We start from the raw sequence: 13,920 nt of genomic DNA on the forward strand, positions 1-13,920 counted from the left end.
TCCCACGAATCTCGGGGCAGAGCTCGGAAGCGTGCTTTGCCAAATATCAGCGGGAACCAGCCATGCTCGAGGGGTTTTTTGTTTGTTTTGTTTTGCTTTTTTCAAGCTCTCGCTTTGATCCCCAAAGTCCGTACTCCAGACCCCGGAGTTCCCAGAATGGGTTCCCAGCCCATTCTGCACCTGCGGAGTCCCAACACCTCCAGTCCCCATCCCCAGCATCCGCAAGCCTGGGCTCCCTGCCCACGCCTCTCCCCCGGGAGCCCCGGCCCCGCCCACTTTCCCCGCCAACCCAGGAATGCGGGTCCCTTTCCCCCTCCTTCGGGCCCGGGAGTCCGGGAGTCCAGTTGCACTTTTCACCCCCCTGAACCCGACTCCTGCTGCTGCGTCAGGGAAACGCTGAGTGACAGGTGGCACCTGCCTGCGGGGTCGGGACGCGACCACCTGCCTCCGCTGCTCACCCGCCGCCACGCCCCGCACCTGCTCCTGTCAGTCCGCCCCCCGCCGCCCCGGGACGCGGAGGAGGAGCGAGCGGGGTACCCCGACGCTTGCCCCGCCCCAGTCCCTCTCAGCCCCAGCTCCCGCCCCTTCTCACCGTCCCAGGCGGGGTTCCCGGCTCCCCGCCCCGCTTCACGGACTCCCAGCACGCCCCAAAAGAGGTGGGGGGGGGGGTCCCCAGCTGGTGGGGTGGAGCTGCAGCCTCCAGCCTAGACCTCGGGACTCAACCTGCTCAGAGCACACACAGCTACACCAGCCACCGGTGAGAAGCCCCTGGGGTGGGGGTGGGGGTGGGGGTGGGGGTCAGACCCACTTAACTCTTCGGTCCCCTTTCTGGACTCAGTCCCTTCCCACCGACCATGGTGGCTGACAGCCAGCCGCTCCCTTCCCGAATGCAGATGGAAGAGGCTTCTCCAGCCCAGGGGCCTACCAGGTCTCCTTCCCCTCTTGAGCGAGGATGTTGGCTTCTAGCCCCCTCGGAGTATGAGTTCCAGCCCTTCTCCGCTTGCTCCTTCCTCCCTTTCATAGACCCAGGGGCCCAGGACCCAGGGCCCAGGGTTTGCCTTCTTATGGCCTAGGAGTCCCAGACCCCAAGTCCTTTCTCCCCCAGGGTCCAGGAATTGGGGCCCTGAGCCCCTCCCTGGGACCCAGAAATCCAGGCCCCCAGCCCCTCCTCCCTCAGACCCAGGAGTCTGGATCCCCAGCCCCTCCTCCCTCAGACCCAGGAGTCCAGGCCCCCAGCCCCTCCTCCCTCAGACCCAGGAGCCCAGGCCCCCAGCTCCTCCTCCCTCAGACCCAGGAGTCCAGGCCCCCAGCCCCTCCTCCCTCAGACCCAGGAATTCAGGCCCCCACACCTCCTCCCTCAGACCCAGGGGTCCAGGCTCCCAGCCCCTCCTCCCTCAGACCCAGGGGTCCAGGCTCCCAGCCCCTCCTCCCTCAGACCCAGGGGTCCAGGCTCCCAGCCCCTCCTCCCTCAGACCCAGGGATCCCTTCCCCTAGTGCCTCCTCCCTCAGACCTCGGAGTGCGGGTCCCCAGCCCCTCCTCCCTCAGACCCAGGGATCCAGGCCCCCAGCCTCCTCTTCCCTCAGACCCAGGAGTGCGGGTCCCCAGCCTCCTCCTCTCCCAGGATCCAGAAGTTGTGGCCCAAAGCCTCTCGGGTCTCTGAGTCCTTCAGGCTCTTTCCCTGCTGTGTCCAGGTGCAGGGCAGCCTCCTGACCTCCATGGTGACCCTGCCTCCTGCGGGGGGTCCTGCCTTCCCCCCAGTCCAGGTCCCTATCCCAGCCTTGGCAATGACCCTGGTGGCTTCCTCCCAGCGCTCCCAAATCATTCGCTCCAAGTTCCGCTCTGGTGAGCTGTAGGGAGGGGGTTCTCTGGGCTGGGGAATACCCTAACTCTGGGAGTGTGCAGGGTGGGGTGAGGTGGGAGGGTGGGCGGTGGGGCCCAAGAAAGGTATGTGTTTTTCTGTGCAAAAGAGCCCTCGTGCATAAAGGAGGCCTCAAGTTGTGTTGGCTCAATGAGTGTGCAACTGGCTAATGCAATGCTCCTGGGAACGGTGGGGAGTGGGCAGGTAGAGGTGGGTGTGCAGAGGGTCAAAGGAACAGGGGCCTAACCTGACACGCGTGCAAAGTGAAGTGCACAGAGCGGAGACTTCAGAGCGGCCCGGGGGACAGTGAGCTACCAGGCCCCGAGAGTGTCAGCGCTGTAGTTGAGGTCCCAGCGTCGGTGGAAAGTGTGCAAGTGAGTGAAACCAGAGGCCAATGCCCGAGTAGGCAGAAGGCACTTGAGTGTGCCAATGAGTGTGCTAGCTACGTGGCTGGATGGGTGCAAAGACACAATGACCCAAAGGAGCAAGGAGCGTGCAAAGAGTGCAGGTACACAAGAGCAGAAATGAGTGAAGGGCCCAGATCCTGACTGCACGTAAGTGTGCTACTGTGGCTGGGCGAGGGGCAAGCCAGAGTGAGCCGAGGCTGAGGAGCGAGTGTCAAAGGAATACACAACGGCACGCAAGTGGCGTGTGTGCAAAACTAGGGCCCAGGGGAATGCGCGTTCGAAGGTGGGTGTGCAGAGGAGGCAGCGCAGGAGGCCGCAGTGCGTGCGAGGCGAGGCGTAGTGCCTGGATCCGGCGGGCGAGGTGCAAATGGGCTAGGCTGCCAAGAGGGAGGTTGTGCCAGGGGTGGGTGGGCACACACTCCTACAGGGGGCAGGTGGAGCCGGGGGCAGGGCTGCCTCCTGCCTGCACGCTGGCTGGCACCTCGCCCCAGAACGGCTCTGGCCCTCCGCGCTCCGCTGGCAGGGAGCAGGCGGGAGGCCCAGGAAAGGGAGCGGGCTGCCTGCCCACCCGCCCGCAGGGCTGTGTGTGTAAGGGGGCTGGGCACGCGCGTCCCGCCAACAGCAGCAGCTCGAACCGCCTGCCAGGCCGGGCTCCTGGACACTCCCTCCCGCCTCTCTCCTCCCACTCCCTCCTTCCCTCTACAGTCCTCCAGCTCCGGATCCACAGACGGTATCAGGACCCGAGTAAGTGTGGGCCCTGCAGGGGAGGGGATGGCGGCCCCTCTCCCCCGGGCCCCCTGGAGCGCAGCTGCCGGGTTTCCGGACTGGTTCCAGAGCCCCAGTCCCTCTGCCCTAGAGGCACGGAGACCCATCCTCTCCGAGGTCCCCGGAGTACAGGTCCCCTGCACCCCACCCCACCCCTCGGAGCTCCTGGGTGTCTCCACTTCCAGTGAAATGCGTGCACCCAGAAGAGAATGCTCCCCGCTCCACCTTTGGTGCACGCACGAGTCTCAGGACGTGGCTTTCGGCTTCTCTCTCTCCTCAAGGCCAGGAGTACTGGCCCCACCCCTGTTCCAGCAAACCCCAAATCCTTGATCCTCAGCCACCGCACCCCTTGGGGACTGAGGCCGGGATTCCTGCCTTTCTGGAGCGTGGAAAAGTCTGGCTTTCGAGCACTTCTGCCCATAGAGCCACAAGTCGGGGCTCCCAGCTCCCAGCTCCCACCACCTGGGTTTCACTCCCTGTCCTGCTGCCCCACATGGTGGTAGGGGTAGGGGTGGGGGTGACCGAGGCCTCTGGGACCCTCCTTCCCACACAGCCTTTTTCTCCCGGCCTGGCTGGCTGCCTGAAGGCCTCGCGGGGCCCTTCACCACCTCTCCAGTCTCCGACCCAGATCCGTGGATCTCAGCCTCAGGCCCGGCTCTGGCCCCCATCCCAGCCTCGCCCTCGGGTCCCGCCTCCCTCCTCTCCAGTCCTGGGGTCCTGCGCCCTGAGCCCCGACGCGGCCCTTGGAGGCCCCTGAAGAATGTGAGTCTGCACCAGATTGAGGGGAAGCCCCCCTTGGTCCTCTGTCCTGCTGGCCTCTGCCCCTCGCTGTGGTGCCAAGCTGACCCCCTACTTCGCGTGGGGCTGGGCGGGGAAGGAGGAACAGGGCTGTGGCAATGACATCACACCTGCTTTCCCAGGCGACCCCCAAGACCTCCCAACGCTGGAGGGAGGCCGAGCCCCAGGGGAGCCTGACCTACCACCAGTACCTGCCCCCAGAGCCCAGACAAGGGTCCAGGGCAGACTCCCAGGCCCCAGGGCCGGCCGGGGCAGCCCCAGGGCCGCTTCCGTGGGCAGAGACAAACGCACAGCAGCCACCTCCTAGGTATGGCCCCCCATTCCTGTCCTCCTCCCTCACACCCAGAGTCCAAGGTCAGGGGCGATGGCCGGTAGACCCCACCTCCCCCAGGACGCCGGAGTCCAGCCCCCCAGCCCCTCTCCCTGCAGTTCCCCGGAGCCCCCCTCAGCCCGAGCCCTGCCCTGTCCCCACTTTCCCACGCCCAGGAACCCGCCTCCTGGGTTGGTCCTCGGAGACCCCGATGCTGGGCCCTGTCCCCTGTCTTCACGCGGAGAATGCCTTTCCTCTGTGCGCCCTCTAACCCGTTGCCCGCCCGGCCACCGATCATCGCAGGATGAAGGCCACCTCTCTCCCCGCGGGCTTCCCCGGGGTCTCCAGCCCCGCGCCGCCGCCGCACAAGTTGGAGCTTCAGACCCTTAAACTGGAGGAGCTGACGGTGAGTGTGGGGCAACTTCCCGGGGACCTCGCCCTCCGTGGGGGGACCAGGAGGCTGACCCTGCGGCTTCTGCCCATCAGACCCAGGAGCGAGCAGGTGTGTGTGTGTGTGTGTGTGTGTGAGAGAGAGAGAGAGACCCAGGAGTGTGTGTGTGTGTGTGTGACCCAGGAGGGGGTGTGGGTGTGCGTGTGTGTGAGATCCAGGAGCGGATGTGTGTGTGTGTGTGTGTGTGTTCCAGGAGCTGGTGTGTGTGTGTGTGTGTGTGTGTTCCAGGAGCTGGTGTGTGTGTGTGTGTGTGTGTGTGTGTTCCAGGAGCTGGTGTGTGTGTGTGTGTGTGTGTTCCAGGAGCTGGTGTGTGTGTGTGTGTGTGTGTGTGTGTGTTCCAGGAGCTGGTGTGTGTGTGTGTGTGTGTGTTCCAGGAGCTGGTGTGTGTGTGTGTGTGTGTGTTCCAGGAGCTGGTGTGTGTGTGTGTGTGTGTGTTCCAGGAGCTGGTGTGTGTGTGTGTGTGTGTGTGTGTGATCCAGGATCGTGTGTGTGTGTGTTCCAGGAGCTGGTGTGTGTGTGTGTGTGTGTGTTCCAGGAGCTGGTGTGTGTGTGTGTGTGTGTGTGTGTTCCAGGAGCTGGTGTGTGTGTGTGTGTGTGTTCCAGGAGCTGGTGTGTGTGTGTGTGTGTGTGTGTGTGTGTTCCAGGAGCGGGTGTGTGTGTGTGTTCCAGGAGCTGGTGTGTGTGTGTGTGTGTGTGTGTTCCAGGAGCTGGTGTGTGTGTGTGTGTGTGTGTGTGTGTTCCAGGAGCTGGTGTGTGTGTGTGTGTGTGTGTGTTCCAGGAGCTGGTGTGTGTGTGTGTGTGTGTGTGTGTTCCAGGAGCTGGTGTGTGTGTGTGTGTGTGTTCCAGGAGCTGGTGTGTGTGTGTGTGTGTGTGTGTGTTCCAGGAGCGGGTGTGTGTGTGTGTTCCAGGAGCTGGTGTGTGTGTGTGTGTGTGTGTGTTCCAGGAGCTGGTGTGTGTGTGTGTGTGTGTGTGTTCCAGGAGCTGGTGTGTGTGTGTGTGTGTGTGTGTTCCAGGAGCTGGTGTGTGTGTGTGTGTGTGTGTGTGTTCCAGGAGCTGGTGTGTGTGTGTGTGTGTGTGTGTTCCAGGAGCTGGTGTGTGTGTGTGTGTGTGTGTGTGTGTGTTCCAGGAGCTGGTGTGTGTGTGTGTGTGTGTGTTCCAGGAGCTGGTGTGTGTGTGTGTGTGTGTGTTCCAGGAGCTGGTGTGTGTGTGTGTGTGTGTGTGTTCCAGGAGCTGGTGTGTGTGTGTGTGTGTGTGTGTGTGTGTGTGATCCAGGATCGTGTGTGTGTGTGTTCCAGGAGCTGGTGTGTGTGTGTGTGTGTGTGTTCCAGGAGCTGGTGTGTGTGTGTGTGTGTGTGTTCCAGGAGCTGGTGTGTGTGTGTGTGTGTGTGTGTTCCAGGAGCTGGTGTGTGTGTGTGTGTGTGTTCCAGGAGCTGGTGTGTGTGTGTGTGTGTGTGTGTGTTCCAGGAGCGGGTGTGTGTGTGTGTTCCAGGAGCTGGTGTGTGTGTGTGTGTGTGTGTGTTCCAGGAGCTGGTGTGTGTGTGTGTGTGTGTGTGTGTGATCTAGGATCGTGTGTGTGTGTGTGTGTGTGTGTTCCAGGAGCTGGTGTGTGTGTGTGTGTGTGTGTGAGATCCAGGAGCGGGTGTGAGTGTGTGTGAGATCCAGGAGCGGGTGTGAGTGTGTGTGAGATCCAGGAGCGGGTGTGTGTGATCCAGGAGCGGGTGTGTGCGCGCGTGTCCACGGTCCCTCTCGGGGTCCGCTGTCCAGCCCGGCCCTCCCGCGCCCGGAGCCCGCCCACGAGGCCTCTCCCCGCCCCGCCCAGGTCTCGGAGCTCCGGCAGCAGCTGCGCCTGCGGGGCCTCCCGGTGTCGGGGACCAAGTCGACGCTCCTGGAGCGCATGCGCGGAGGCGCCCCATCCCGCGAGCGGCCGAAGTCGCGGCGCGAGGAAGGTCCCGCGGGTGCGCCCTGGCCACGCCTCAGGCCCAAGGCCCTCGCAGCCGCCCGACGTCACGGCTCGGTGAGGGCGGGGCTATGCGCGTGTGGGCCAATGAGGAGAAGACGCAGCGGGCCCGGGAGGTGGAGAAGGGAATTGCCGGGAAAGCGCGGGGCGTGGTTAAGAGGAAATGGGGGGGAAGAGAAGCCAATGAGAATAAGGGGCGTGGCCAGGGTCTGGAGGGAAGGGCCGGGCCAGGGCCAGGGGGTGGAGCCGCGGGCTAGGAGTGGGCGGGGTCGCGAGAGTGGGCGTGGCTTATAGGACCCTCCTCTGGGTTCTAGTCCAAGCTCCGCCCAGCATCTCCCCCGCCGCCGCCTCTTTCTCGTGCCGTGGGAACCCACGTGGCCGCTCCGGCTCCCGCTCCGGCTCCCGCTCCGGCTCCGGCTCCGGCTCCGGCTGCAGAACCGACCCCTTCCGCAGCTCCAGCCGCAGCACCAGCCGCAGCAGCCCCGACTCTGGAGCAGGAGCTGCAGGAAGCGATCCGGAGGGCGCAGGTGAGAGGCAGTGGGCAGGTGGTCTCCGGTCGGGATTCCGGCCAGAGTCCCAGGTTCACTTCGCTTCTGCCTGTCCGTCCGCAGTTGCTTCCGAACCGGGGCATCGATGACATCTTGGAGGGTCAGGACGAGCCTGATGGTAAAAGCCGAACTCTTAGATTTTGGGGCAAAGGGGGCTGAGGTTCTGGACTCCTGGGAACGGGGGAAACCCGTAGGGGACTGGGGGCCGGACCAACGCCTTCCTAAGCTCACGCTCCATTTCTTCCCCCGCAGACCTGCTGCCCCCTATCCCTCTGGACTTCCCTGGCTCCTTCGACGTGCTGTCCCCTTCCCCAGACTCTGAAGGCCTCTCCTCTGTCTTCTCCTCCTCGCTCCCGTCCCCCACAAACTCCCCATCCGCCTCTCCCAGGGGCCCCACGGACTCCTTGGACTGGCTGGAAGCTCTAAGCGGGGGTCCTCCGCTGGGCTGCGGTCCCCCGGCCCCCAGCATCTTCTCTGCTGATTTATCGGACTCCGGTGGCCCGCGGCTGTGGGACCTGCTGGAGGGTCCATGGTGACGGATTCTAGGGTTCCGAGGGACGGAGAACTGATAGGGTCGGGGAGTCACAGAGACAGACTCCCTGAGGGAGGGGTTGGAACAACTGGGAGAGCCCCCTCCCACCACAGACCCAGAATCAGAAGCAACTCTCATCTCACCTGGGCCCTAAACTGCTGCCGGACACGCCAACCACCTGACTGTCCCTGCCCGACCTCCTCGGCTCGCCTCCAGGGCTGTGTGCTGGGGGCGGGAGCCTCATTTGCTGCTGGCCGGGCAAACAAGCTGCTTGCTGCTTCCTGCACAGACCTCTCCGATGTCTTCTTCTCATCCCGCCAACTGCGTGGCTACCTGTGGCTGGGGCACCTGGAGGGTGCTCTATGCTCTTGGGGTGCAGAGAGGGGGAGGGAGAATCGGGAACTAGACCCTTGGCCTCTGGTTGGAGATGAGAACATCAGAAACAGCGTGTCCCAGGTCAGATTCTGAGCAGAACCTGAGGCAACACTCCTGTGTCCATGATTTCTTAAAGAGGTGCTCCCAGGAGAAACCAAAAAGGAAGGGGTGAGACAGGACAGCGAGGGGGAGAAGACCACCAGGAGGATGATGTCAGGTGAAGTCCCTGTCTCAGCCCAATCCCGGAGGATGGATTAAGTTGCAGGGTCGTGCCCGGCTGGTGCGGCTCAGCGGCTGAGTGTCGACCCAGGAACCAAAAGGTCACCGGTTCGATTCCCGGTCGGGGCACATGCCCGGTTTGCGGGCTCCCTCCCCAGTAGGGGTGCATGCAGGAGGCAGCTGATTGATGATGTTTCTCTCTCATCGATTTTTCTACCTCTCTCCCTCCCTCTCTCTTTAAAAATCAATAAAACCATATTTTTATTTTAAAAATATTTTTATTGATTTTTTACAGAGAGGAAGGGGGGAGGGATAGAGAGTCAGAAACATCAATGAGAGAGAAACATCGGTCAGCTGCCTCCTGCACACTCCCCACTGGGGATGTGCCCACAACCAAGGTACATGCCCTTGACCGGAATCGAACCTGGGACCTTTCAGCCATCAGGCCGACGCTCTATCCACTGAGCCAAACTGGTTAGGGCCATTTTTTTTTTTTAAAGGTGCAGGGTCATTCCACCTAGAGGCAAAGGGAACCGGCCTTTAAGGCAAAGGGAGATCCCAGTTTGGGTTTTTATCACTGAATAACAAACCACCCCAAAACGATTGCTCACAATTCCAGGGGTGGACTGGGCTCAGCAAGGCAGTTCTTCAGCACAGTCTGATGTCAACTAGGGCTGCAGTCATCTTAGGGCCCAACCAGCTGCAAAATCCACGATGCTGCTCGCAGACATGCCCGCGCCTTAGCAGGGACGGCTACTGGGCTGGACTCGCCTGGGCTGTGGGCGTCTGCATTTCTCTCGCTCTCTGCGTAGTCTCAGCCCTCTCCCTCTCCACGTGGCCTCCCCAACAGAGGCAGGGACTCCTTACATGGTAGCTCAGGGCTCCCCAAAGTGAGCGTTTCTAGGGGAGGAAGCAGAACTTTCACCATTTTCTTTTTTTAAAAAAATATTTTTATTGATTTCAGAGAGGAAGGCAGAGGGAGAGAGAGAGAAACATCAATGATGAGAGAGAATCATTGATCGGCTGCCTCCTGCATTCCCCCTACTGGGGATGGAGCTGCAACCTGGGTATGTGCCCTGACCAGGAATCGAACCGTGACCTCCTGGTTCATTTGTCAACACTCAACCATGGGGGCCACACCAGCCGGGCACCATTTTCTATTGGTTAATGCAAGTCAGGCCAATCCAGGCTGAATATGGGAGGGGGCTACTAAAATGTGTTAATATCGGGGTGGTGGTGGCACAGTCATTGGGGGCCGTATTTGGAGACTTGCTATTACACCCCTCTAGTTAGTCATGGGCTACGGGCGCTAAGAGGAGGCTGGGACACAAACTCTCAAGCACTTTGACCCCACGGCTGATCCTGGGAAGAAGGTCACAGGGTAATTGGTTAGCAGCAGAGTTTTAAAATGTAAATATCAGTATTATTTAGGTTTGAGGAAGTCAACAGATCAGGATCCAATTGCCACTGAAAAGAGAGTTTATTATTCTCAGTTCCCAAAAGAAGGGAACACTCCTGCCCTAGCCGGTTTGGCTCAGTGGATAGAGCATCCACCTGCGGACTGAAGGGTCCTGGGTTTGATTCCCGGTCAAGGGCACGTGCCTCAGTTTCAGATTCGGTCCACAACCCTGGTTGGGCGCATGCGGGTGGCAACCAATGGATGTGTCTCTCTCACACTGATGTTTCTCTCTGTGTGTCTCTCCTTCCTCCCTCCCACTCTCTCTCAGAGTCAATGGAAAAATATCCTTGGGTGAGGATTAACAACAAGGACAAAGAAGGGAATTTTCCAAGCCATGCAGGGCCCCATAGGGAAGCCCCAGTGTCAGCCAGGAGGCAGAGGGAGAGAGGGGAAGAGCATTTATTGTGGTTCCCTCAAGAAGGAACAACTGAGGCAGAGCCCTAGCTGGTTTGGCTCAGACGGAAGGGTCCCGGGTTCGATTCCACTCAAGGGCACATGCCCGGTATGGGGTGTGCAGGAGGCAGCTGATCAATGATTCTCTCCCATCATTGATGTTTCTATCTCTCTCTCCCTCTCCCTTCCTCTCTGAAATTAATAAAGATGTATATATTTAAAAAGGAACAGATGAGGCAGGTTGAGCCTGCGTGAGGTTGGCTAGTGCGAGTGATTTCAGCAGGCTCTTGGGTCCCCAGGTGCCTGGAGCCTGGCCCTGGGGCAATCAGGCCGAGAACAGTGTCCTGGGAAGTGGCTGGGAGTCCAGGCTGTGGGTTGCTAGGTTTGCATAGCAAAGGCCTGTGCACAGGTGGGTTCTTTGTTATCTCCAGGAAGTGGCTGGCCCCGGTGGGGGGCAGTCCCTCCACTGTCAACAAAGCCCCAGATGTCAAAACACCACAAATACTGTATCTACAGAAGAAGAAAAAGGCATCCTTCATGCACAGAGCTCACAGCAGCTGGGGGCTGGATGAACAGAACTGGCAAGGGGACCTGGGCTGGCCACCAGCCGTGTCCACTACAGGTGGGAAAGGACACGATATCAGGACAATCCATGTGACAGGACCGAGAATCCCTGATGTCCCCTTGCCTTGCTGTCAGTTCCTCACTTGTACCTATAGCCCGTGTGGCTGAGAGTGTCTACAGACTGGGCCTGGCATGGGAGACGAGCCAATGAATAGTGATCACCGTTATTAGTTTACAATCAACAATCCTAGTGCCTCGACGTGTGGAAAACTGTTGGACATGAGCGACCCCCCCTAAGAAAGGGCAAGGGAATGCATGCTGGGTACCATGAAGCAAAGGCAATCTTTAAAAATCTATCTATCTATCTATCTATCTATCTATCTATCTATCTTAATACAGAAAGGAAGGAAGAGGGAGAGAGAGATAGAAACATCAGTGATGAGAGAGAATTGTTGATGGGCTGCCTCCTGCACGCCACCTCCTGGGGATCGAGCCCTTGACCAGAATCGAACCCGGGACCCTTCAGTCCGCAGGCTGACACTCTATCCACTGAGCCAAACCGGCTTGAGCCAAAGGCAATCTTTGGGCTTCAGAAGAAGAACCCCTTTGCAGATGAAGTCATTGAAGATCAGGGAAGGGGAGTGATATGGCCAGTGTCTCACAGATGGGAGGGAGGGAGGGAGGAGAGAGAGAGGAACATCAGTGATGAAAGAGAATCATTGATCAGCTGCTTCCTGCACGCCCTGCCGGTGACGGAGCCCGCAACTTGGGCGCGTGCTGTGAGCAGGAATCGGACTGTGATCTCACGCTCATTCCCTGCGCCACGCTGGCTGGGCTGGAGTGGGGTTTTCAATGAATGAGCCCACATTCATGAGTCCACAGCTTGAGTCCTCAGAGTTAAAAAAAACAAAGAGCCTCAATCTCTGCTCTGGTGAAGCTCTGACATCGGCCAAGAGAGAGTCCCGCTGCAGGTGACGAGGGTGTTCACGGCCAGAGCACATGGGACCGCAGGGCCGGGGCGCCCAGGAAAGGCCAGAGGCCGCGGGGCCATGGGCAGAGGGGTCGGGGAGCGGATTTTGCTGACTCTCCAAGGACCAGGCGAAGCGGGTGGAGGAAGCGCCTGGAAGACGCCAGCCTTGTAGAGGCAGAACATGCAAAGCTGAGGGTGTGACGGGCACGGCCTGGTGGGTGGCCGCTGGGTGTTGCCGGACCCTTCACATCCGGCTGGACACGGGGTTGGGGGGGGCGGGGGAAACTGGTACAGCCGGCCCTGGGAACATCAGGGAGGGGCATGGGGGGCTCCTGTTTCTCTTTCCCTCTGGACCAGTGGTTCTCAGCCTTCTGGCCCTTTCAATACAGTTCCTCATGTGGTGACCCCCCAACCATAAAATTATTTTCGTTGCTACTTCATCGCTGTCATGTTGCTACTGTGATGAATCGTCATGTACATATCTGATAGGCAGGATGGTCTGAGGCGACCCCTGTGAAAGGGTCGTTGGACCGCCAAAGGGGTCGCGACCCACAGGTTGAGAACCGCTGCTCTGGATGCTCTGAGGCTGGATCTATCTCCCTGTCCACCTGCCCTTCTCCCCCTGACTCCGGGCCCTGCCTCTGCCTCCATCTCGCCCGTGTCCGGCAGAGGGCAGCCGCGGGCTGAGTGCCTGCGGGGCCAGGGACCAGCCCGGGAGCATGGCCGGCGGCGGATTCTCCCGAAGGCGGGGGTTTGAATGGAGGCTCGGGCGGGCGTGGGAATTTGAACCCAGAGCCAGGGGAGCGGCTTCCATCCTGCACTGAGGCCTGTCGCCAGCCTTTCTCCAGACCTTTCGGTCCCTCCCTCCTTCCCCGAGAAGAGGGCTAAGGCTCCCCCCGGGCGGGGGGGGGGAGTGGGGGGGGAGCAGAGGGAGTTGGGAAAACTGAAGGCTGAGCCAAAGTGGGGGCAAAGGAAGCAGGAAGCCAGCGGGGGAGTCCTGAGCAGCCCCAGGGGACCCCTGCACCGCGCTGCCGGGGTCACAGGGCTGTGGGAGAATGAGCACTCGGCCGTGGCAGCACTGAACATCAGTCAGGCTGTCACAAATCACACAGCAGTTTTGAGTTTAAATGCACGGGCCGTGACCCAGCAATTTCACTTCTAATAATAGATCCTTAAAAAGTGATATTAGCCCGAGCCAGCTTGGCTCAGTGGGTAGAGCGCCGGCCTGGGAACTCGAGGGTCCCGGGTTCGATTCCAGTCAAGGGCACATGCCCGGGTTGCGGGCTTGATCCCCAGTAGGGGGCGTGTAGGAGGCAGCCGATCCATGATTCTCTCTCATCATTGATGTTTCTCTTTCTCTCCCTCTCCCTTCCTGTCTGAAATCAATAAAAATATATTATTAAAAAAGGTGATATCAGCATGCATAAAGATTTCCCACACTTCAGCCAACAGACATAAATGACAAGGACATTCTTCTTGGTATTATTATTATTATTATTATTATTTTTAATCCTCACCGAAGGATATGTTTATTGAATTCAGAGAAAGGAAAGGAGAGAGAGAGAGAGAGAGAGAGAAACATCCGTGTGAGAGAGAAATACGGATTGACTGCCTCCTGTACGTAACCCAACCTCAGCGTACGCATGTGTCCTGACTGTTGGTGTAGTGGTCGATGCTCCAACAGCTGAGCCAGTGGCCAGGGCTCGTGGGCATTATTGACAGAAACGAGCAGCAGCAAACCGCCTACACCAGCGGTGCTCAGCCTTGGCTGCACATGAGAATCACCTGGGAATCTTTTCTAAAATCCTGATTTCTGGGCCTCATCCTCCGGAAATTCTGTTTCTTTGTTACTAATGTTGTGACCGCACCCCATCACAAAGAAATAGAAAGTTTGGGGGATTCCACATGAAAAAACACAACCACCGCAACAATGACTTACATTTATTCATTTAATTTTTGAGTTTTTAAAGCTTCTTTTTTTTTAATGGACGCCCCCCCCTTCCCCGCCCCCCCCCCCCCCCCCCCCCCCCCCCCCGCATGGCTCAGTATTTGCTCAGAATCCAGCCCTTCATTACAAATGTGTCAGGCCACCCTCAGAACACATTACGTTCTCAAACTGGCTCCTGACGGTTCTAGGCAGTTCCTTTCGTCCGTTTCCCCACCCACTGGGATCACACTGTTTATTTATTGAGGCCTAACATGATTTTTTAACATCTGGTAGAGCTGGCCTGGCTCGGCGCTCTCTATTTTGGGAATTTTAAAAGTGATTCTATTGGTTAACTTATCCCTCCCCTCACTCCCCCGCTCCCCCCC

General features: G+C 59.5%; 1 protein-coding gene across 1 annotated transcript; it reads left to right on the forward strand.

Moving 5' to 3' along the window:
* The first annotated feature begins 1,784 nt into the window (after window positions 1–1,784).
* MAMSTR (MEF2 activating motif and SAP domain containing transcriptional regulator) lies at window positions 1,785–7,913 on the forward strand. Its single transcript, XM_070401929.1, has 9 exons — window positions 1,785–1,843; window positions 2,972–3,010; window positions 3,585–3,793; window positions 3,952–4,136; window positions 4,443–4,545; window positions 6,410–6,604; window positions 6,862–7,074; window positions 7,159–7,213; window positions 7,348–7,913. The coding sequence occupies exons 1-9, from the start codon at window positions 1,786–1,788 to the stop codon at window positions 7,629–7,631; spliced, it is 1,341 nt and encodes a 446-aa protein (XP_070258030.1). The 5' UTR covers window position 1,785; the 3' UTR covers window positions 7,632–7,913.
* Window positions 7,914–13,920: the final 6,007 nt, after the last annotated feature.

Source organism: Myotis yumanensis, unplaced genomic scaffold, assembly GCF_028538775.1.
Source record: "Myotis yumanensis isolate MYYU_CA2020_CCGP unplaced genomic scaffold, mMyoYum1.0.hap1 SCAF_23, whole genome shotgun sequence".
Classification (NCBI taxonomy): domain Eukaryota; kingdom Metazoa; phylum Chordata; class Mammalia; order Chiroptera; family Vespertilionidae; genus Myotis; species Myotis yumanensis.